The sequence below is a fragment of the Coffea arabica genome, chromosome 4e (assembly GCF_036785885.1).
Source record: "Coffea arabica cultivar ET-39 chromosome 4e, Coffea Arabica ET-39 HiFi, whole genome shotgun sequence".
NCBI classification, from domain to species: Eukaryota; Viridiplantae; Streptophyta; class Magnoliopsida; order Gentianales; family Rubiaceae; genus Coffea; species Coffea arabica.
In genome coordinates, this window is record NC_092317.1 from 8,770,146 (window position 1) to 8,794,322 (window position 24,177).

General features: G+C 35.2%; 4 protein-coding genes across 7 annotated transcripts; all 4 read right to left on the minus strand.

Annotated features, from left to right (window-relative positions):
• Positions 1-1,140: 1,140 nt before the first annotated feature.
• Positions 1,141-3,562, minus strand: LOC113738684 (uncharacterized). Of its 3 annotated transcripts, XM_027265927.2 has the most exons (3): positions 2,280-3,562; positions 2,080-2,153; positions 1,141-1,448 (listed from the first exon to the last, which is right to left on the minus strand). In XM_027265927.2, the coding sequence occupies exons 1-3, from the start codon at positions 3,296-3,298 to the stop codon at positions 1,441-1,443; spliced, it is 1,101 nt and encodes a 366-aa protein (XP_027121728.2). In that variant the 5' UTR covers positions 3,299-3,562; the 3' UTR covers positions 1,141-1,440. The 3 variants fall into 3 exon arrangements, with proteins under 3 accessions (XP_027121728.2, XP_027121727.2, XP_027121726.2); XM_027265926.2 differs by having other exon boundaries at positions 1,141-2,153; XM_027265925.2 differs by having other exon boundaries at positions 2,080-3,561.
• A 2,175-nt stretch (positions 3,563-5,737) lies between these two features.
• LOC113739388 (transcription termination factor MTERF15, mitochondrial) lies at positions 5,738-7,423 on the minus strand. Its single transcript, XM_027266598.2, has 2 exons — positions 7,075-7,423; positions 5,738-6,984 (listed from the first exon to the last, which is right to left on the minus strand). The coding sequence occupies exon 2, from the start codon at positions 6,900-6,902 to the stop codon at positions 5,910-5,912; it is 993 nt and encodes a 330-aa protein (XP_027122399.2). The 5' UTR covers positions 6,903-6,984; positions 7,075-7,423; the 3' UTR covers positions 5,738-5,909.
• A 2,383-nt stretch (positions 7,424-9,806) lies between these two features.
• LOC113739838 (uncharacterized) lies at positions 9,807-14,884 on the minus strand. Of its 2 annotated transcripts, XM_027267199.2 has the most exons (10): positions 14,511-14,884; positions 13,757-13,779; positions 13,410-13,494; positions 13,109-13,315; positions 11,513-11,635; positions 11,377-11,434; positions 11,215-11,288; positions 10,780-10,868; positions 10,631-10,702; positions 9,807-10,184 (listed from the first exon to the last, which is right to left on the minus strand). In XM_027267199.2, the coding sequence occupies exons 1-9, from the start codon at positions 14,646-14,648 to the stop codon at positions 10,633-10,635; spliced, it is 867 nt and encodes a 288-aa protein (XP_027123000.2). In that variant the 5' UTR covers positions 14,649-14,884; the 3' UTR covers positions 9,807-10,184; positions 10,631-10,632. The 2 variants fall into 2 exon arrangements, with proteins under 2 accessions (XP_027123000.2, XP_071903634.1); XM_072047533.1 differs by lacking the exon at positions 11,215-11,288 and having other exon boundaries at positions 10,034-10,184; positions 14,511-14,795.
• Positions 14,885-16,439: 1,555 nt separating this feature from the next.
• On the minus strand, positions 16,440-24,113 carry LOC113739837 (tubulin gamma-1 chain). Its single transcript, XM_027267198.2, has 12 exons — positions 23,730-24,113; positions 23,057-23,257; positions 21,963-22,074; positions 21,175-21,575; positions 20,755-20,808; positions 20,574-20,678; positions 19,694-19,768; positions 19,564-19,608; positions 18,880-19,008; positions 17,518-17,622; positions 17,353-17,431; positions 16,440-16,857 (listed from the first exon to the last, which is right to left on the minus strand). The coding sequence occupies exons 1-11, from the start codon at positions 23,856-23,858 to the stop codon at positions 17,363-17,365; spliced, it is 1,425 nt and encodes a 474-aa protein (XP_027122999.2). The 5' UTR covers positions 23,859-24,113; the 3' UTR covers positions 16,440-16,857; positions 17,353-17,362.
• Between the last annotated feature and the right edge of the window lie 64 nt (positions 24,114-24,177).

The following is a 24,177-nucleotide window of genomic DNA, read 5'->3' on the forward strand; positions in this document are numbered from 1 at the left end:
AAAAAAAGACTTGTTAATATAAGTTAAATTAAATAGATATTCCGATTACTCATATGCTAGAAAATATTTGATAAGATAACGGTTTGAATCCATTACATTCAGATCCAAACCTATTAATTTTAGATAAATTCAGACCCAAACCGTTATGGTTCTGAAAATGTAAATCAAAATCCGAACCCTCATGAATTTGGATATTCAATGGGTATTTGTGAATTTTTTTTTTCTGAACATACAAAACTAAAGCAAAAATTTTTTCAAAACAGATAGACTTTAAAAATAATATAAATAGTGTCCAAGTTTTATTGTGATGCTTCACCCCCTAAAATACTCTACGAGATGTATATTGTGATGCTTGCATAATTTTGTCAGTCACTTTTCCAAGAATTTCTTCGTGCTAAAAATCAAGAAGTTGGAGGGAGATTTGGCAAGCTTGATTTCCATATACTCAGTGAGCACCTATTGATAATGGACTTGCAAATATTAGTAAATTTGGGATTTGCCGTTAATTCATTACATAGCCATAACCATAGGCTTAATTACTAATTAAGTGACAAGATGCAGCCTGTTACTAATGCTTTTATGGTGTAGTAACTTTTCCTCTCTAGTCTAAGCACAGGCTAAATGGTAAAGGGTAGCAGACGGGTAGGAATTAGTGTTGTTAATCGAGTCGAGTATTTGGTTGCCGAGCTCGCACGACTAGGCGGACGAGCTGTGAAATGTGTTCGAACTCGGCTCGCCAAATGGGACATGCGGTTGGAACTTGACTCGTTTATCACAAACGAGCCTCGAGCTCGTGCAAATTGAACGCAATAAAAACTTATAATTTTTAATTTTTATATTTTTAAATTGCGAAATAATATATATATCCTTCCTTATCAAGCCTAATCGAGCTACTCGGATAACAAAAGAGTCGAGCTTACTCGGCTTATTAATTAAACGAGTCGAGCTCGAGCTCGAGCTCGACTTATTTACCACAATTAACGACCCGAGCTCGAGTCTTATCGAATCAAGTTCAATCGAGCTTTCGAGCTGCTTGTTCCATTTAACAGCTCTACTAGGAATACATCAACTCATCGTTCTTTTAGACAGCATACAATAATATCTGAAACACTAAACTAGATTAAAGAAAACCAAATGCACTTAGAAAATGTTGAAACACCTTCTGTATTAATTGGATTATCAGGATACAGCTATATTTAACATCCCAAGCTATCTAACACAAAAGGATGCTCGACTTTACAAAAGCACCTACCAGAAAAATTCTTCACTAATCATCTCATCAGTAACTAATTTATCGAGTAACATGAATTGGCTGTGACACAAACCCATTCGTCTATGGTTCCATGGGAGAATCAGGGAAAGAATACCAACTGGTACAAGTTTGTACAGGGTCAAACTAATTGCCAGAGCTTTGTCAATCTTTCTCCTCAGCCTTTCCTCTCAGCAACCTAAAGTTCAGAAGGCAAATGCAGCACCACTTCAAATATGCTCAGCAACACAGAGTTTCGTCATATTCTTTCAAGGGCCATTCATTTGTTTAGGCAGCCAATTCATTCAATATAGCATAATCTATATGCTATCAATCCCAAGGAATGATAGTTTTCAAGGGAAGTGAAGAGTAAATCATGGTGTCAGAAACAACAAAAAATAGCTCTCCAGTAAATGCCTGATATGTCAATTGCTCCAGCATTTCACTTTTTAGCAGGGTGCAAATTCAATTTAAAAGGATTAAATCAATGTAACTGCAACACGATTACAAAAGGTGATGCATCAGTAATACAAGTTTTCTAAAAAAAAAATTTGAGAGTTACCTTTTTGCTGGCAATATTCATGGAAAGACTGTAAAAGAATGTGATTTTCTCCAATGGAGTAGTTAGAGTTGCCACAATACAAGGATTACAAAACTTAGCAAATAGAAAAGGTCATTTATCAGAAAACGACATTAAACTGTCTATATGTATTTAAGGAACTTCAGAGACGGAAAGGAGGAGGGTAAGTCAGCTACTTCAGAAAAGAGGAATAAATTTGAAGGTTGTGTGTGTGCATTTCCAATTTACACATCAAGAATGCCTATCTTACCCTGATAGACACCCCGTAGTTCTGGCACTTGCTCCTCATAAAGAGTGACAAAGTTTCGCAAGAAGTTCTTCTCCCTAACAGAAAATATAGAATATAAACTTAAGTTCTTCTTAATCAAGCCTTTCGAATGCAAGAGATGAATAACAGAGCCTCTAGGAATAATCCTTTTCTCCACACTCAAAGTGACAACGTGGGGATACCTTGCAACCACCTGGGAATTCCATCCCATTTTATTCACCATAAAGTCCATTAACTTGGTAAGCTTCTTCTCTGACACGAGCATACAGAAAGGTTGCCCTCTGTATGCCGAACGAATTTCATCTTCAGACCAACCCCAACTACTATAGATTTCATAATTGCGTGCCCATCTCGATTTATTACCCTTACCTGATCGAGCAAGTAAGGCAATCATAAACATTGATTTCGAAGGATCAAATCCCATTTCCTCAACCTGGGATAAAGCTTCTGCAAACTGATCATTGTCTTGCATCATTGCGAGAGAGAAATGAGCCAATGACATTCTAATATGCTTTTCTGGCACTCCAAGTTCCCGTAGCATAGCAATATTTGAAGTAAGGTTCTTTATCGGATTTTTACAAAAAAAGGCATTACGCCACATAGCAGCACTGGCAATCCTAGCGTCCGTTAAAAATATGCTCTTGAAGCAATTAAACATAGGTAAAATTGTATTCTTCAAGCTGTATGTCAATAGATGGTGGTTCGCTGAAAGATAGTTGGTCAGGACAGTTCTAGAAACCCACATAGACCTGAAAAACTCAATCTTGGGCAAAAGTGTCTTCTCAGGATTGTATAAAAGAATCTTAGGCGCAGATATCACAATTCTAGTTATGTGGATACTGCTGAATCCTTGGTCCCTGAGAAAGCTTAAAACAGCATTTGGCTTCTCAGGGGATTCAAATTTCACTCTTTTAGAAAGCAAAATGGCCTTTTCTTCTGACAACCCACATGAGTTCACAAGGTAAGAGACAGTAAAAGAATCTGATTTACCACCATTCTTATTTCTTGTTTTCAGACCATACCCAGAATCAATTCCCTCAACAAGACTACTGTAATTGATAGAGCACTGGTTGTCAAACATTCTTGGACCAACTGGGTTTGAAAGTAATCTACTTTTCTGAAGCAACGTAAAGCATGGAATTGTCTTTTTAGCCAAACTTCTGATTGAAAAGTGTTTGCGAAACAAATATGCAGACCACATGTTTGATGCATTTACTGTAAGAGTAACTCACTTTCTTTTTGGAGCTACGAATAACAAGTTGAGCAGAAAGGGATATCCGGGGTGTTCTGAAATTTGATTCCTCCGGATTGCCACCAGCCTTACGCCTGCCTGGTGCTAGCCTGCTAGGTTACTGGGTTACAGCCATAGAGGAAGTAGAAGAATAGCGCAATCATTTTGTCTTCGACAGCCAAACAGGGTCAAATTGAGAGATGAACTAACCCGTCATGTAATAGGTTTGCAATTGGAAAAGAAAATTCAAGTAGGGTTAATTACATTTTACCCCCTTAAAGCACCACTATTGCACTTTTTCCCCTAAACCCCAAATATACATACTTTTATCTTTAACTATGATTAAAAAAAAATCAATAGTCATTCTCTACTTACTTAATAAAATGTCCTATAAAAAAGGCCATGTTTCTTTGTCCCAAAAAATACATATTTTAGTATTTTACCGCCTTAAAATCGGTCAAAACAAATATATATATAATAATTGATAATTTAGTTATGAAATGACAAGCAAAACTGTCACCAAATTATGCAGAGATCTTTTTATCTTTTGGTGCAAAAAAAAAAAATCCAAGATACAACTTGGTCGATGCAATTCAAATTCTTCACCACCAATTGAGCAATGTCATTAAATCCGTTTTTTTTTTTTTGCACCATTTTTAAGAGATCTATTTTTGAAAAACTTGCCAATATTGGCATTATCGTAAAATTTCCTTAAATATACCCCAAAAGAGCAACTTTCCAAATAGAGCCATAAAAAAAGTGCACGTAGAAGACGACAAATAAGAATAAAAAATAAGAAAACAAAGAGTTGGTTCGGGAGTTCTGAATGTAAAGTTAATCAATTTTTTTTTTGTTTAAAATTTTCTATTTTGTTATCATATTTTGTAAGTTTTGGACATTATGGCATCCGCTACATTAATTAATACCTTTTCTTTTTTATTTGGATGAATAAGTATTAACCTTTTAACTAAGTTAATAAGGAAAATAATAAGATACATTTTGACTATAATTCACCTCTGATTTTTAGACACTTTCTGAACTTTTAAAATCCTTAGCCAAAGTTATGCAAATAGAATCTTTTTTTTTTTACCCAAAAAAAAAAAAGAATCCTTTTTTACAACATATTTCATCACTTCAGCTTCTTTCGTATTATTCTTCATTTGATTGATCCTGCCATTTTCTGAACATCTGCATAGCGAGACAAAAAAGTCCATTTGGATTGCAAAAAAGTGCTCGTAGCAGAGATTTACCAAACAGTAAGCCATGACAAAATGAGGCAAACATCTCTCCAAAAAAAAAAAAAAAAAGATTCTGAAATACACAAGCTCTAGTTCATGCAAATTCCAGAGAAAGGTCCATCAATTTTGTCAAACGTCAAAGACTGATCAAATGTTCATTCCCTTGAAATCCCATGAAGGAGACGGAGAAAAAAAAATGCAGCAATATCTCCTTAGTACAAGTTTATTTAAACATAATCGGAAGTTGAGAGTAAGGCACCTCAATTGTGAGGAGGCTCACCATAGATAAGACTTGGACAAGCCTGCCGAATAAAACTTTGGCCAGGGGATGTTTTGCTTGATCCAACATTTGGCTTCATTACATAGTCGCTGGTCTTTTCTTGTTTCTTGATTTTAATTTGTTTATTTTTTTTTTTAACTTAAGTTGGGTAATGATTACCTAACACAAATACCCAAACCGTCTAAAATATATGGATTCAGTGAAAAGGATCAATTCAACGCAAGCACAACACATACAAAAGGTAGCACATCAGCACTTTGTCCAGAAATGTTGAACTTTTCCTTTTTCAGGCATATTTCAACAACAAAAAGGAACAACTCGCAATACCTTTACCTAGAAATACAGATGAAGAAATCCAATTCCTGCAGTAAAAGTTACCAAAGGCACCCTTGAAAACTCTCTTAGATTTTATAAAGTTTCTGATCCTAAGATTTCAGCCTCTAATATGTTAGCAATGCTTGAAGAAAATTCGTTTTGCAGAATTTGTTGTCCCAAATAATCTTGAGCTGCAATTCTGTATCAATCATCCTGAGCATTTTGAACCATGGTAGCGTCGAACTTTCCTTCAAAAGCATTTACTGGGTTTGCTTCAAGTAAACCAGAAGGAGATTCCAATGACAATTTGCCCTTAATCTAAGATTTCTCAAAATCTGATTGTGGACTCATATGAAGTCTCCAACCCATTATCTCTAAGGGTTCCCTTTTCCAGGTGCAAACCCAAGCATTCAACATCCCTCCTAGAGTGTTTGTAGGTAGTGCCAGTAATATGTTATCATCAAAAGTTCATTGAAACTATCAATGGTTTTATCAAGCAAAAACTCATACTATCAAGTAAATCAAATGAACTTATTGGATAAACCAAACAATGCCACCATCAATTCTAGTAAGACATGCTCAAAGGAAAAGTCACCATTGAAATTTTACTGGGTAATTACATGAATATACTGGAACTACATTAGGAGTTCTAAGCTAAAAAAGAAGAAAAAGGGGGCCTGAGGGGAGACTCAGATGATCTTTAAAGAATATTAATTGCTTCAAAATCTTTCCTCTATGCATCTCCAAATCATACATCAAAAATCCCCATCTTTCCCTGATAAACATCACGGAGCTGTGGTACTTGCTTCTCATATGGAATGACAAATTTGCTCAAGAAGTACTTCTCACCAGGAATGAATATAGAATATAAACGCGTGTACCATCTAATGAAGCCCTTCAAGCGCAAAAGATGAATAACAGATCCCCTGGGGATAATCCTCTTGTCCAAACTCAAATGGAGAATAACAGGATATCGTGCAACTGTCTGCGAATTCAGACCCATTTTGTTAACAAGAAAGTCCATCATCCTACTGAGTTTTTGCTCTGAAATAAGCATACAGTTAGGATCCTTTCCATATGCATTTCGCACCAAATCTTCAGACCAACCCCAACTCCTATACACTTCACAACACCGTTCCCAGTTTAATCTATTACGCATCCCAAACCGAGCATATAAAGCTAGCACAAAAGTTGATTTCAGATGATCAAATCCCATATTCTTAACCTCATATACAACTTCCCTGAAACGATTATCATTTACCATTACGGCAGCGGGATGACGAGTCATTAATAATCTAATGCATGATTCTCGAACTCCAAGTTCTCTTAGAACAGCAATATTGGAAGCAGGATTCTTTGTGGGGTCTTTAGAGAAGTAAACAGCACGCCATATTCTAGGAGAGGTAAGCCTATCATCTGTTCCATACATGCTCTTAAGGCAATGATAAAGAGGCAATATTTTATTCTTCAAGCTGCTTCTCAGTAGATTGTGATTTGCTGAAAGATTTTTGGTTAACTCACTTCTTGAAACCCATATAGAGCTGAAAAATTCAATCTTGGGCAAAAGGATCTTCTCAGGATTGTAAAAGAGAATCTGTGGTGCTGCTCCAACAAGTTTTGCTATGTGGGCTTTGCTGAATCCTTGATCTCTGAGGAACGCCAAAACTGCATTGGGCTTCTCAAGGGATTTGAACGTTACTCTTTTAGATAGAAAATTAGCCCTTCTGCTGGCAACCCACATGAGTTAACAAGGTAAGGGACAATATAAGAATGTGAATATTCATCCAATGCAGAGTTTGCAGTTCTTGATTTCACACCATAACCTGAATCAATTGCTTCAGCAAGACTACAGAAGTTAGCACAACAATCATTTCTAGACCCCCTGGCAAAAATTGAGCTAGAAAGCAAATGACCTTTCTGAAGCAAAATAAAGCAGGCCGTAGGGATTTTAGCTGAAATCTTGATAGGAGAGAGCTTGTAGAACAGGTATGCAGATAACATGTTTGATGAATTTACGCATACAGCAACATGACCTCCGATGGGGCGATCAACAACATTAAATGCTGCAGGATATGAGGGTTACAGATTAGCCCTTCAAAACTCGTTTTCTGAAATTTCGATTCGTGAGGGCTCTAACAAATTTGCTTTCTTCGTCACAGCCAAATGGGAAGTGGAAAACAAATTTTGAAATGAATAAACAAAACACAAACAGAGTAATACTTTGACATATAGTAATGGTATTGTCAAACATAAGCTAACGCTAGTGGTTTAAGCCACCCCCGATGTACGTGCAATTATTACAAAACATCCACTTGGATTAGCTGTTTTTGGAGGTATTTTTAAAAAATTTTATTACAACAGTGTATATAAAATTAATAAAATTTTTTTAAAATATTTGATATATTAAATAGATGAGATGTTTTTTGAGTTACTGTATATTACTGTAATATTGTATTTGAAAAACTTATTTTTGAAAAAATGGCCAATCCAAACGGAGTGTTTGGATAAAGTATTATTTGAAATGTTATTTTAAATAATTACTGTAACACATTTTTGTAATGTGATGTATGTGAAATAAAAAAATAATTGAAAATATAAAATTATGAATTGAAAAATGTGTTTATGATATGTTTTGTGAAATAATTCAGCTATCCAAACACTATTTTGGAAGTAAAAAAAAAAAGACAAAAAAAATGATTTTTTGTTTTTGATGTAAATGAGAGGGTTTGAAACCCAAATCTCTCACTTAACACTCCTTTCCCCGGACTATTCAACCCATCATTTCCAAAAACAAAAAACAAAATGGGGGAGAAAGAAATGGTTATGAAGAGTAAAGCACCAAGAATCGAAAAAAGCAATCGAGATAATAAAGCTCTTTTTATGAATAATTAGAAAAAAAAAATATAGCCTCAATTTTATATACACTGTCAGCGCATACAGTTTATACACTATCATAGTTAAAAAATTAAATTTTAAATTTTAAATTAAAATTAATTGTCATATATCGGAGAGTGATAGTGTCTACAGTGTCAATGCATAGAATATTAATCTAAAAATATAATGGTTTGCAGGTGTGAAAGGAGTAGTAAAAGTTGTTTAGATACCTGTATTAAATTTTAAGACTTATTGTTTTGGTGTTTTTAGGAATGTTATGCCCTTATAATTGACAGTATAAAAGAAAATTCAGAAAGCAACCCCGATTGCTAACACCATAGCAAGTTTGCCACTGCATAGATTGAATTCAGGGAGAGATTCAACTGTCGTGCTTGGGTCTGCGTCTCTTCAAGCTACCATCACAAAAAGATGCTAAGATCAATCATAAAGGAATTAAATACAATGGATCACAAGCTACTTGAAATGTTGGAAAAGATGGAAGAGGAAGACTTGGAACGAAGGCTCTATCAAGATCTACAAGACAAGTGTTATCTTGTGGTACTTGATGATGTGTGGAATAGGGATGTAATCGAGCCAAATCAATACTCGAGCTCGACTCGACTCATATGTACCTAGGTTCGAACTCGACTCGAGCTCGACCGAGTTCAAAAAATCAATACTCGAGGCTTGACCAAAGTTTGTAAAATCGGGATCCTACATAGGATCGATTTTAGTTTCACAGGATCGGATCGTAGGATCGGATCGTAGAATCGTAAGATCCTACCAAAAGCTCTTAATTGCAATTAAAGGTTGCAATTCTTTGATAAATTACAAATATACCACAAATATTTTCATTTACTTGCAAAATGGAGCTTCGTATTTCACAAATTTACAAAAAAATTGTAGAATCGTACGATCCTACCGATCCTGCTACGATTCTATGCGATCCTATAAAGATTAATATGATTTGCGACTCTGCATACGATCCGGATCGATTTTGGTTATCCGGATCGTAGGATCGTACGATCCTACGATCCGGATCGCGATTTTGACAACTATGGGCTTGACTAGAGGAACTCCCTTTAAGCTCGAAACTCGACTCGATAAGACTCGACCTTTAGGAAAGCCTTATCAAGTCGAATCTAATCAAGCTTCTTGACTCGACTCGGAAAATGTACACTTCTGCCCTTATGCAATTTTATTATAAAGAAGAGTATATTGTAAATTCAATATAAATTATACTCATAACGGTCATTTTATAATTATAATATATATATTATTTAAATACACCCCGACTCGACGAATAGCTTGACAAGCCACGAGCCTCAAAATATTGGCTCGAAACTCGACTCAAATAACAATCGAGTAGCTCGAACTCGGTCAAACCGAGTTCAAGCCAAGCCACTCGCGAGTAGTTCGGCTCGCGTACATCCTAGTGTGGAATGAAGAAGCGTGGGATTGTCTTGCCCACATCAAGTAGAGTGCTACTTACAAGTAGCATATTTCATCATCTGGTACTCCTTTACCATTATGCTACCTTATCCCCTGATTTTGCAACAACCATCATATTGTCCTTTTTTTTTCCTTTTCTTTTTTATCCCTTTAGTGATCATGCTATTTTATGTGAGTGTCTATCTGATAGTATGACATCTTTTAGCAAAAGGGCTGTATAGCACCCAAAACATACTTGGAAAAAGCATACCAACCACCAACATACTGAGGCTATATATATAGCTAATATTATCAAGACATCAACAAGCCATGAAAAAGGTTGTGGTGAAACAAATCTCCATGTTACTATAAGAGTCCATTTTTAGAATACATCAATGTTACTGTTAGAGTACACAGAAAAATCATTTGAAAGGCTTAACAAACTAACAGAAAGGATTACAATTTTATCTGTAAGAGGCCTCTTTTACAAATCTTGATGTTCAATACTAACTGGCAAAACTGTTGAGAGAGCCTTTATGAAAAAACCAATACAAAGAATGGAGCCAGTTTCCAGGAATCGATTTCATTGGATATGCTGGCAAGAGTCTAACATACAGGCAAATCGAAACATGTCGGAAGGGGAAATTGCATTGTATTCGATAGCAAGTTCTGGTGATCCCCCATGCTTCATTTTTGTCCAGCGATGGAAGAGGTTGACCTACATTAGTACACTTAGGGTATGAATGAATCATCACTATTAACAATGAAACATGACAATTTACATCAACAGATTGGAGCTAGTTACAAGGCAGATTACTAAGACAAGCACATCTAGATCATTATCAGTGTTGCAAACGGATGGCAGATGAGAAAATAATGAAATCTTAGTGAAAAAAAAACCAGCACTTAAAGTAGTCCCCATTTCCTGAAAACTATATACACTCTCTTACAGGTCAGCGGGTGAAAAGCCATTATGTAAATGATCCCAAACATTCACTCATTCCTAGGCTCATAACCACTTTTCATCAAATTAAGCACCCCACAAGTTTTCAAAACAATATCGCAGACAGGTAAGACGCAAATAAACAAACAAATAAGATAAATAACAAAGCACTGTATAAAAGCCTCAAGAGTCAAACAACCAAGGCAAACATAAGATATTACCATTACGACGGCTTTGTTTTTCGTCCAATTTTTGAGATGCGCTTAAGTTCTTGGGTGCCCTTTCGCATTTCTCTGCAGAAAAAAGGTAACAATGTTTATGTAAATTGGAAATTCAGAGACATTTGGAAGTCAGAGGCTAGAAAGTGCACCTTTGGTACAAATAGACAATAAGGTAGAATATAGGGAGCAGCATCATTGTCAAGATCGAAATTGCTAAATAAAACACGTTTGTGTGCTTCTGTACATAAAACATAGGAAAAAGTGTCACTGCAGGGGAAAGCAAAAGAATTGACACAAAATGATTAAAAAGATAAGCACTTCATGGAAAATGTTGTAACAAATTGCCAGTTACTATGAGTTGAAAGTAACACAATTCAATCCATGCAGATCTAACAACTAATAAAAATTCAAGTAACTAAGATAACAGTCATTCAAAGGAATGTTCAGCTATCCTGGTTTGGCTTCTGAGCCTGTTTAAGGGCATGTCACACTAAGCAAAGGAGATCAACTCTATTTACAAATTAGCAGGAACTCTGAGCTCCACTCATTTAATCTAAGCTAGATAAATACCAATAAAAGCTTACCCTGCCCCCTCTAGAAAATGGCTTTTTTCCTCCAGAGCAGGTGTGAGCATCACAAAACTGGCGCAAAAATAAATCTACCAGAAAAACGAAATCAAGTTTGATGTCAAGAAAGAGTAAGCATACCAAATATTTTTTGCTTTCAACAAAGTACAGGATACGTACCATGAAGACGAGTTGCTGAGTGACCCTGATTTACCGGAAAACAACTGTCCGCAATACTCTGACATTAGAAACAACCAGAGGTCAAAAAGAGAGAACCACAGAAAGTAGAGCATAAGAGATGAGATACAAAAGCAACCTCACACAAATGACGATTCTTAGCAGCAGCTGCAGGATTGCATTTGCTTTTACGGGGTTTTGAGTCCATCATGAGGTCACAATGCAATGCTCCACATACATCTGCCAAGCACTTTCCATTACTCTGAAATAGTTGGAAGCATAAGTTAAGAATTTTACCAGCCCTACCAAATACATATAGTAATTTGACATTGAAACTTAAACAACTAAATATAAGTGTGATAAAAGCGAACCACAAAAACTTAAGGATGGAATGGCAAAAATAGCATGATAGCTTCTGAATCACAAAATCTAATGTTACTTTCCTAGTCATGCTGCATCAAGTTGATGCCTAAATGAAAGAGGAAAAAGCAAAACCAAAGGCACAAGCTATAACACACCATAGGAACTGTAGCCATTTTTAATCAGGTAACTAGCATCTCCAGTGTAAGCATTATGTGAGCAAAATCACAAAAGAAATTTAATATATCTCTCGAAATGTTACAATCAAGCAACCTATCTTTAAAACTGTCAACCATATGGGTGAATAGAAAACTAAACAGCTCATTCAGAATACTGGGGGTCCTTACTCAAATATCATTGCATTTTATATTAACACATATTTAGTCAAATATCAACAAATTCAAACGCACACAAATATTACAACTATGCCATTAGTGGCACTTTATCCTAAAAAAGTGGAAGAGCTTCTCCAAAATCAAGACGCAGGATGCAAAATTTCTCTCTTAAATTTTCCCCAAGAGAAAGTTGCCTTACTGCTTAATATAGCAGTTGAAATTTAATCAGTATAAGAGAGGTTGCAACCATTGGAATGCCAAACATGTAGTCCAAAATTTACAGAAATGCAGATCGGAGTTTGTGGGAAGATGCTTGATGTAGGTACAAACCGATCAATGTGGACTGAAGTAATTGTTTTACCATGGCACTTACTTAAAGCAAATCATAAAAACCAGCAAGAAAAAACTAAATGTAAATACAACTTTATTTTCATTTTATTTCTTACACGGATTTGTACACCGTTTGTTTGTTTCTTGAATATATCACTTTTTGAAAGTTTACCTTTTGGCCACATACACACATTTTCAAAAACTTATACTTCTCCCCAGTTAAACTAACTTAGCACCCAAAAAAATCACTAAATGACAGATTTGAGCAGTTGAGTTTGATAAATAAATGGCACATAAGAAGGACAAAGAACTGGAAGATAATTTTGAGACTCCAATGAAACCTGCAACTGGAATACAAATAATTAATAGAAGATTTTCAGAAACAAAGCATTTTTCTATGCAAATGTAAAATGCTAAACAATTTCTCTATTCAAATGTAAAATGGGTGCTAAGAATTCTACTTATTGAATTTGGTGTATTTTTTAACTCCGCAAACTCATTATGCTAACAGAAAGGTATATGCCCCAAGACTTCTAAATCAGAAAGACAGGATTATAACTCAAAAACTAATAAATTTTAGAACTGTTACTGTAAGAACTATAGGGTAACAAAAAATTAGCTAATTCATCAATTAGCAGTCTGTAAAGTTGAGGTCTTGATGATTTAATTGAATATTTGCATTATGGATAACAGAAAGCACTTTGGCATACATTTAAAAGGTTGGAGTGCCTGTTGTCAAAATGCTGATCTAGATACTTTTCAGCTCGGAAGATTTTCTTACAGTACCCACAACGCCATTCATTTGCATCATAGTGTATCTTATGCTCCTCTTGATCTCTGAAAAGGTCATTGCTTGCATTAAGTCTACACTGGCTTGACAGCTGGTACTTTTCTTTTTCCACAAATGGCATCAGATACTGCATAATAAAAGCAAGATAGTTATATCTAATGCTATCAGAATCGAGTATTTGATAAGGCAGAGTAACCTGGGTCAATCTACAATAAATATACCTGGTCAATAATATTCCATGCAGCACGACTTCTCTCTCTGGAACAATGAACTTCATGGACAGGGGGGTCTTCTTGTTTAAGAGTTCTAAGTAACAAAAAGGGGGAAAACTGATAACCGCTATTATAACAGGAAAACCAATAAATAATAAACTTAGCCTAAAACAAATGCCTAGAAGATATCTTGGGTGCAGGCCCCGGGGGGGAGGGGGGGGGGAATTCAAGTTGAATTCCTTCTTTCTGAAAAATCATTCATATCACCAAATGCCAGCTTTTAACCTTTGAAAATAGCCGCAACACGAAGTAAACACATTATAATGTAAGTCTACTCAAGTAACTGAACAGCTTACCTTGAACCAGGATTATCAGTGCCCTGTATCAGAAGTAACAAAAAGTTAATGAAGATGAATTGCACATTAAAAAAAAGGGACGTCTAAAATAAAGATTGACTTAATGAATTAGAGCTATAGATGGATCAACGAATCCCTGATAAGTAAGATCAGCTACAAGAGAAAACTCAGTGCAAGAGGTTTCTCGTCCAAGGTTGGTTTACCGTTAGATCCAAAGAGGCTCTACTACAGCTTTACATGAATTCAAGATATATATAGACGAGGATACAAATATTACAGCCGCAATTGAGAAGTGAGGTACTGAAAGAACAGCAAAAATCGAATCTTTTTCAGGCAAAGTTGAATTCTCAGCGTCTTAACCATAAAAGAAAACCTGGGGTTCCACCATTTGTTTCAAATGAATATAAAAAACCATTGAATTTTCAACGCTACTTGTTCAAGTCAGTATACATGGTTGTTTTGCAAAATTCTTGCCAAAGAATTCAAAGAAAAACTAAAAAATCAAAAGGAAAACACCAATCCCTGATCATATTTCTTAAAAAACAGAACAGAAACGATGAGTTTTACGAAATTCAGAATCATGGAATTAAAAAACACAATCAAGATTCAATTTTTCCTGCCATACTACCATTCTTGAGTGAGAGAAACAGCAGAACAAGTACCCCAACTTCAAATTCTTTGATACTCACTACCTTTATCAACTGAAACTGATAAAAAAAAATAATAATAAGAACTTGAAAGCGATGAAGCAAACCTGAAGATTTGGCTGAGAAAAAGCTGAGGAAACTGAACTGAGCCCAGATAACATTAGTAAATAAATGAATGGAATTACCAAGTGGGTAATTCTCTCATTATTAGTATATACCATTCCTGTTATTTTCTTCTTCCCCATGTCTGGATTCTTTCTCCCACTTTTCCAGACGCTGTAATGGGAATTTCTTGGTCTAATTGTACAAATTTCTTGAAAAGTTGTATTTATTTCGATTTTCAAATATTTTTATTTAGACCCAGAAACGTCGTTAATTATGTTAGAGCTACTTTCCTAACTGCTGGTACTTTGGCCGTGAAGTACAAGTTCGGATCGAGGAAGCTTTTATTAGAGGGTCAAAGATATATATTTGGAAACTGGATTTTCTTTTCCCCCTAAGTTTTAGGATTTATATGCCTAAAATCAGGTACCAATGTGTTTATAAAAATATTGACGTTTTTGGAATTTTCTAAAAAAAATGTTTTTGTAAGAAACTTGCACGCCAAATAAATCTTTGTGTTTCGAGTTTCTCAAAACACGTTTTTCACGATCAGTTCCATCCAAGCGGGCGCAAGTTTTTGCAATTATACTATTTTCAAAATATGTTTGCTTTTATTATTGTAGCGTATATAGTTGTTGCGTTAGTGCTTATAATATAGAGTGCAATTGAAACGAGTAAATTGCACGACCTTGAATTGATTAAATTACAATTTAAGTTAATAATAAGGCATAAAAATAGAGAAAATTGATATTTTGAAGAAATTACATCAAATTGATGGAAGCACAAGTTGTAAATCTTTGTAAAGAAAAACAGGAGAGCTTAATGTGTGGTTTGTGATTTGTCCAACCAATTGTCCTCTAGAGTAAGTAGCAAACAACTTTATTCATAATTATTTTGTGAAAGCTTTGTCTATAAAAACTTATGTTGAAGTTAAGGGCTCCTTTTTTAAAAGTCAATTTTCATCTTTGAATTATTTTTTTCTTAAAACGTCAATAAAATAGTTCTGCAATAGTAGGTATATATTTATATCTTTATTTAATTTTTAAATTTTCTTTTCGCACATGCGGTATGAAGTCAAGCCAACTCAAGTAAGTAAAAAATAAAAATAAAAATCTCACGCTTATTATAATATATGAAAGATTAATCCATCATCTTTTGCAAAATTAATTTAGAAGCTATTTTTCTATATGCACTTGTTTAGGCTATAGAAATTAATTATCTACGTAACAATTGTAAATTCATTGTTGAAACTTTATTTCTTGATTGGTTTGCGTTATTCGTGAGTCTACCATCATCATGTTTAATGTAAAACCCAAATTATTTGTTAAGTGTCGATTTGTTTCAAGTAATTTAAGTTAGTAGTTGCTATTTAACAATGCTTATGCTGTTGAATGCTTTTGATACAGATATTCTGCATATTATCTGAATTTTAGGTCCTAAAATATATAAACCAAAAAAAAAAAAAATCTGGAAAAATAATAAGTTCCTTCCGTCCCAAAAGCAATAAACAAAAAGAAATTCTGGAAAAGTAATAAATTCCTTCACGTAGAGCAAGAATAATTTGGATGTACGAAAAGGTTATAGCCACTAATTTAAATAAAGACCCCTTCAAATTTCAATATACTGTGGGAAAAAAAAAATAAAGATCACATTCTCTTGAAAATACCTAAACAATTACCTAAACAATGACGGGTACAAAACCAGTCCAACAAATACAACAGTTATGATTTTCATCACTGGATTGATAAATCAGTAACATGGCTTCCATGGTTCCAAGCTTCAACAGCTGAAGCCATATAAGTTCACTAGTAACGCATGCTATGGAGTTTCTTTCATTACTGTTTTTTGTTAGACACTTGAAAATTTGACCTTCAAAAACTTGCCTTAGTTTTGGAGGTAAATTAAAAGCGCATTCCAACGTAGTGGAAATCAGAAACAACAGCAAAACGAGATGGTTTCCATTAAACTCTAGACATGTCTCCTCCTAAGAGTAGAAGAATAACATCATAACAACATATGCCACCAACTCTACTGTTTACGCAAGTCTAAAGCAAACTATTAGTCATCTGTCTTTTTTTTTTGGTTCATTTTTGAATCCGCTAAATCAAAACAATACACAACTGTGAATCCTGAACTAAAACTATACATATATATAAATTGTATCCGAGACATACAATGTAATTCCTGCATTCTCCACTCCCTATTTCTCTAGCACAAAACAAATGGAACACCAAACCCCAAGAAAACTACACTCCAGCGCACATCAAATTGCATTTGCTTCTTTACTGTTTGATACTCCTATGAGGAGCGCACATCAAATTGCTGTGTCACTGCATGGATGAAGATGAACAACTGCAAGAACAAAAAACAAACCTAACTCTAAATAACCATCATGGGTCGCATTGGGACTCTACGGTCTTTATGAGGGGAAAAGGGGACCCTATACTTCACTAAAAAACCAAAATATTTCGTTGCACTCAAGAAGTTCATCACGATAGCATTGTAGTATTTAATTGGCTTAGGAACTGGAAAGTAACTTCAGCTAAGGGCGGCTTGCTGTGCACAGCACACTAATGAAAAAGACCAGCATTCATTTTGTGTCTATCTTAGACCATAAGTTTATAAAGAAAAGTTGGTCGATCAGCAGACCATGAGCAGATTGTCAAATATCACCCCTCAATCAAGCAATTACTTACAGAGGATGACACAAACTTCAATGATAAAAAGAAAATTAAGATGCTGACACATGTGAAGCACCTTCAGAAGTCAAGGAAGAGAGACTTGACTAATATAGATCATGAGATAAAAAAATTTCCATGCATGACTTGATAAGTTGTTAGAACTTACCCATTTTCATTTATACTGCTAATTTAGGATCGACAGTTCCAGCAGCATTTCCATCCCCTGTTAGGAGATGGTCGGGATCCTAGACAGGCACAAACACCATAAGTAACAGGAAATAAGAGAGTGAATAAAGGAACAAGTTCTCTAAATTAGATTATCGGTGCTTACCTCCATTCCCCACTTGATGTAGTCTGGTGATTCACAAGCCTTGTACTCATCCACAAGACTCTCAATTATATCTCTAGATTCATCAAATTCTGAAAGATCATTGTCCTGCTCATGCCCCACAGTTTAGGTTGAGCAACTCAGATGCATAAACAAGGGTAGAATAACAAGGATACAAGTTCGTATAGTTGAATCAACAAAAGAATATGTCAAATGCTCCCACAGTTCCACTGCTTGCTTAACTACAGAATCTCTCTTTTCTTTTAGCTTAAGCTGCCTTGGTGTATATGCAAGTACACATCTTTTTCCTTTTTTTTCCGTGGTGGGGCCAAAGAGGGAGAGATGCTTTACATTATTCAAGAAGATCCTCACAAAAAAATTAAGGTAAATAAATATCTACACATTTGGAAGCTTTTCTCACATCCAAGAATCAAGCCTTGCAAAGGTTTCATAGAACTCAAGCATGACACTCGTTCATCTTATGCAGTTGGTGCATTTCTTCCAGGAAGATGTTTTTATTCTCAAAACTTCAGAAACAGTTTTCCACCAACTGATGTGGTAACTGTTAATTTCACATTGTTAAGTGAGCAACTTGACAATAAAATAAGCAAGCTCGTGCTAGCCTTATTCACAAGTCACAAAAATTTCAAAAGACTGAACATAGAGCATTTATATCTCATACATGAAGCTTATCCAGACCACATCCAAACTATGCAAACAGAAACCACAAAGGTTTTACTTTGGCAGTTTTTGCTTTACTAGAAGGCAGAAGATGGAAATGAAACTCAACTTGGATATTTCAAAAAAATTCCCACAGAAAAGAGAGGGACATTTATTTTCCATTTATTCAAAAGACAAAGCAACCCCAAAGGTGTGGCCCATTTAACTTGAGTTTAACTAGGAGTTTGGAATCCATCATTAGGCTGACCAACATAATTGATAAAGATCTCCAAGAATACAACAATTTTAACTAAAAATGGAGAGAGAAGATAACTTAAACTTGCAAACTATGACGTCATGGTGGTAAACAAAGGAGAAAAGGAAACACAGGTTTATTAACGAGTACAAAATATTATTAGCAGATTATTTCATTTTCCCAATAGTTGAATTCAATTAGTTCATAGTGAATGAGAAGCTGCTAGTGAAATCAGTTCAACTCCTTCTCTAATACCTCATACCTCAGTAGATATAGCGACTAATGGTGCATTAGAGGTGGAAGGCATGATTCACTCATGGTAGTAATGCCAAACATTCCCTTGGACTATTATAAATTATCTAACTAAAATCTCTATGCGATCAATTATCAGTATGATATTATAGATCCAACAACTAAGAACACTGAGACATAATCAACAAGCAACTTACAGCAAACATTGGGTGATTCCTATAATTGTCAAGAAAGGCTTGCCTCTTCCTCAACTTCTCATACTGGCTCAAACATTTGGCAAATAAGTGGCGTATGCCAGTATGACTGGCTAACATTAAACCACTGACCTGAAAATTTTCAAAGCTAAAAGTCAGTTCCTCTGTTTGATTTTTGCAAGCATCAATCCTGAAATGCAACTTCACATATCCAATTATTCCAAAAACAGAACATTATACCAAAGTGAAAAACTTTAAATTGAGTAAGGCTAATCATTCCATTATTGACAAAAACCATATGATGACCTATTTAAACAAAAAGTATAAATTGTATCTATTGAGTAAAAAGACAGTCTAGCATCGAGGTTAGGGTGAAGACAAGCTGAGCAGAACTGAAAACAGCACTGCTGGGGCTCAGATTTGTTAATCTCAATATACAGCTCGACCTTAACAGAACCTTTAGGTTCCACTTGGACATGTACCATCTCTCTCTCTCTCTCTCTCTCTCACTCACTCACACACACACACACACACAGCATGAGCCAATTCATGTTGGTTTGAAATGACCAAACCCAGAACAAAGGTAAAGGTTATGATGAGGCAAGTAACAGAAAGCTCTTCTGCTCTTAAGCTCATTTGGAGGTCAGTAAGAACTCAAAAAAGATAATCTTAGATTAAAAATCTCACCCTATGAGCAGTCTGAACATAAGGAGACTTCCTTGAGAGAGCAACCTGCCAAAAAGAATAAGTTCAAATAAGCCTAGAAAAAGGAAAACATCAAACCCAATGTTGAGTTCAAGTAGGTTCTCAGTCATGCCTGGATGCTTGCAGGTCCCCATTCAATGAAGTTAACTAGCTTTCTTTCACGAATTCTCTGTAAGCTTTCATGAACCTGAGTTTTGGAAACATCCAAAATATCAAATAGCATTAGACTCAAGAAAACTAAGAACAACAATAGGCAGCAAAGCGACATGATTGATAAACCACAGCTTCACAATTTTATGATCGTAGGATCTATCCCAAGGACACAGTCAAATTCCGCATTACATTGTAAAATTCTAAAACTAATTATTTAAGCAAACAGCTAAGTTTAAATGAAAACGATAAATAACGCAAACTAAAAGAAAAATCTTGCACCAATTTTTCTCCTCTTACAATGAGCCAAAGACATAATCACATATAAAGCACTTAAAAAATAGAAAATCTCATTTAATACAGGTTACTTGTCGAAGGAAAAGTCTTCAGGGTGACTGACATGAACGGAATCAAGTTATCCATCACCATGCCCTTTGTTTCGGAAACAAATTAAGTGGCAATTTGACCAAGTTATAAAAGTTCTAACGCTCAAGAATTGTTAATGCTCCAAAGCTTCAATATCCACAGAAAGGATTAAAATTCAGCAGTGTTATGCTATCCTAATTTAAAACCGTCAAAGGGGGATAAAAGGAAATGAAATAGCCTAAATGATTTTAACAGAAGATGCTGAGCAAGTAGATTTTACATGAGCATATCATAAAGATATCCACAAGTCTTTAACAAAAATTATTACTACCCAACTTGAATAACCATGTGCTTGCAGTGTAAACAAATTCATCACAAAGTCACACTTACTGAAGTATGCAAATCCTGCACCATGCTAATCTCTGTGCAACTTCTTATGAAATTAATCAGCTGAAGAAACTTAGAAGTATACTTACCTGAGTAGGATCAACTTCTCCTTGTATAATGTTTAGAATAGATATATATTTTGCCTGACTGGCCTCTTTTGTTCGAGCACAAGAGGAAACCATAATGTTCTTTGTCTGTGACAGAAAATTTGTGTCAAATTCTCACATATCCAGCAGTCCTTAAAATGCCAGCGATGGCTTTTACACTTACCTGAAGAAGCCTTCTCATAACATCCAATACTGTTGTCTTACGAATCACATTAGCCTGTAAAATAGATTGACGCGCATTAGGCTGCTGTTTTGGGTGATTCTGCTCTCTCTCTCTCTCTCTCTCAAGGAGATAAACATTAAAAATTTAACTGTTATAACCCACAGTTAATCTACCAATTACCCAAATTCTTGTCAAAAGATCAAGACTATCACTCATTTCATCAATACAGATGTATGCTTAGAACAAGTTGTGTCGTTTATACCAATATTATTTACATTACTCTAAAAATTTAACAAAGAAAGTTCAGGAGCTTTTCTGCAGTATACCAAAGAATAAGTCTATTGCTGTTCCCAATGTCTGAAGATAGAAACTTGATCTAACAGAGAAGCATTAAGTGCAGAACGAAGGAAGAAATCTAACCTGACGTTCAACAGTAAGCGGTGTGTATCCTGTCATCAGGAAATGGCATCTTGGAGTTGGGATCAAAGAAGCAAGGAGTCCAACCAAGTCATTGTTCATGTATCCTGGATAACGCAAAGTTGTAGTACTTGCTGACATGACAGTGGAAACTAAAGAGTTCGTTTGTGCAAAAGTAGGAGTTGTAATATGAAGGCGCTCCACAGCAATTCTATTAAGTGCAGTATTATCAAGAACAACGACACAATCAGTATTCAGCGTGAGACGCTTAAGTGTCAAGAGGGAGTTGTAAGGCTGCACCACCACATCACTTGTCTCATTTTGGTTAGGAAATACACTGTATGTCTGGACAAGTTTCTTGCTGTAGCGATCATTCAAAGTTTCCAACAGGTACGAACCCATACCTACACCGAACAAAGCAGTTGTTGGCCAAATAATCCAGCAAGTAAAACTGTTTTGACTTGTAGGCAATGAATTTCTTTGAAACAAATGTTGCACAAAGCCTAAAAAATCAAATATTGATACAGGACTCTCAGTTCATTAAAGTACCTAACTATAAACATGTCACCGGAATATGCACAATGATTATGTGTGCCATAAAAAACAGTTAAGTTCATGGAGCAAGGAAGCAAAAAGTAAAACAGCACAATGAAAAACATCTTAAGGAACAAACCAACATAACAACCTTGTGCTCTGAATTGAAGTCAACAACTAGAGCAATTCAAACTACAAGAACACCTCAAAATGGAGAAACTTTAGAACTTCAGCACACATAGTGAAAGGTGTCAGACCTGAGCCTGTTCCTCCAGCAATTGAGTGGCACAAAACAAACCCCTCAAGGCTATCGCTTCCATCTGCCTCTCTATCAATCATGTCCATCAGATCCTCCTCATATTGCTTACCCTGATCAAATACATTTTTCTTAAAAGCATTAATAGACTCCCATTATTTAAACTGTAAGAACGAACAGTCAGATTAACCAAAAAATCTGTCATGTTTCTTTCATTATGCCTTCAGGTTCCCTTATTTCTTTCAAAATATGTAGCAATTCAATATAGTTGACAGTACAGTTGTTATACAGTAGGTATTCAATATCCATGCACATCCCAAAAAAAAAAAATTCTTCTTCCATTTGGTTGTGCAGCAACAAGATTTACACAGGCAATTTCTTTTTTTTTTTTAATGATGTGAAACTCCAACTACCAATTATTCACCTGATCATGTTAGGCTATAGAAAATGTCATATTGGCGACAAATTATTTGTATATGCAACTACATGACAAATAACTGGAGGAAAACCAAAAGCAATAGATGAAAATTTGCTGTAGGAAAACCAATATCAATTATAAGGGGAACTTCTGGAAGTTATTTCAGATTCAACGTTACTTTCTATTTCGAGCTTTAGATCATTGAACAGCCCATACATATCATCAACTTTATAAGCGAAATCAAGTTTCATCTGAAAATTATGATTACTAGGCAATATAAAGGGGAATACACACAAAATGGCTTGCGAGATGAAGCAGAGGTTTAAGCCTCTAACTCGGGGATGATTATCAAATAAGAGTCATGCATATGTTATCACATAAATCTGATGATCAGGAAAAGTCCCATAACTAAAGTACTAGATATTTTTATACAGTTTGTTTCAAAAGTAAGTTGCTAATCAATGATTATATTACGCACTAACATTCCTGTGATCTGAAGCTGGCAGAAACAGGGAAAACTAGGGGAAGCACAATAAATAGAGTCTGCACTCTTAAAAAACATATTGTTTGCACCAATTTCCAAACAAACTATTCAAAAAACATGAACAAAAATTCTTTGGTGCACTATCATCGTAAAGAATTTAAGTCAATAAAAACTATTAGAGGTCCGTGCTGACCTGATGATATCCACTTGCCCAATTATTCCCAGCTCCTCCTCCATGATCAGCTATAAATACATTCTCGTGATTGTAAAGATTTCTGTATTCGCCATTTTGAATACCATTAATCACTCTGGGCTCCAAATCCATCAGTAAAGCACGTGGTACATAGTGTTGATCATCAGCTTGATAGAAGAATACATCTTTCCTGTCACCACCCTACATAATTGCACATCAAAATTAAACATGGAGTGCCATGTTCAAATGCAATGATGATTTAGAGTTGATGACTGAAGAAAATTGTAAATTTGTTTTAGTTAAGCTGAAAGAAAATTTGTAAATTTGGAATCGCTTTCCAAGAGAAAAGTCGTACACAAAGCCATATTGCTATAAAGATAACAATCCCAACAACCAAACACAACCTTACTCTAAAACCTCCCAGAAATTGCCCTGCTTGACATCTAAAGCACCAAGTACAACACCACACCACAACCCCAACAGTCTTAGCTCAAAAACTCTTCAATCCATTTCTTTCCCATTCCAAATATATATATATATATATATATATATATATATATATATTTCAACTCAAAACATAAAAATCCGCAATTCAGTAAAACAAAAAACAAATTAACGAAGAGAAAATAATTAAAAAAAAGAAAAGAAAATACAGTACAAAATTGAAGTAAACCTGAGTAGCGAAGTCTTCAAGAATTCCGTCCTTACTAATGCCATGCTCGAGACAGAGCTGCTTCCAAAACTCCATACCGATCTGATTCCCGCATTGCCCTACTTGGAGCGTGATAATTTCCCTCGGCATTTTTCCCTTTAATCGGAGGATAAAAACCTAAAAACAACCAAAAACAGAAAAGAAATTCTGGCGTTTTCGTTGAGATTTGGTAATTAGGGAGAAACGGAAATGGAAATGGAAAAAGAAAAAGACGAAAGTGTTTCTTTTTCCTGATGAGAAAATAATGAGAGTGAGTGAGTGAGTGAGTGAGTGTGGCGGGGAGTGGGGTTTTGAAATAAGTTTTTTTCCTTTATATTTTTTGCCGGCCTTTAATGATTTTGCGCTCAGTGCTAAGATGCGACGTGGGTGTTTATATTTTGAAGAAAGATTTTTTTGTGGTTAATTTCAT

Bases quoted from the DNA above. Each gene is read 5' to 3' on its own strand.
- LOC113738684 (XM_027265925.2), bottom strand. From the start codon at position 3,298: ATGTGGTCTGCATATTTGTTTCGCAAACACTTTTCAATCAGAAGTTTG.
- LOC113739388 (XM_027266598.2), bottom strand. From the start codon at position 6,902: ATGTGGGTTGCCAGCAGAAGGGCTAATTTTCTATCTAAAAGAGTAACG.
- LOC113739838 (XM_027267199.2), bottom strand. From the start codon at position 14,648: ATGGGGAAGAAGAAAATAACAGGAATGGTATATACTAATAATGAGAGA. The intron at 13,780-14,510 runs GTTTGCTTCATC...CTTCTGATACAG, and splicing joins TTTCTCAGCCAAATCTTCAG to GGCACTGATAATCCTGGTTC. The intron at 11,636-13,108 runs GTATGCCAAAGT...CAACTATTTCAG, and splicing joins GGCACTCCAACCTTTTAAAT to AGTAATGGAAAGTGCTTGGC.
- LOC113739837 (XM_027267198.2), bottom strand. From the start codon at position 23,858: ATGCCGAGGGAAATTATCACGCTCCAAGTAGGGCAATGCGGGAATCAG. The intron at 21,576-21,962 runs GTCTGACACCTT...TGTTCGGTGTAG, and splicing joins TGCTGGAGGAACAGGCTCAG to GTATGGGTTCGTACCTGTTG. The intron at 20,809-21,174 runs GTTAGATTTCTT...TCTATTTTACAG, and splicing joins CGCTTACTGTTGAACGTCAG to GCTAATGTGATTCGTAAGAC.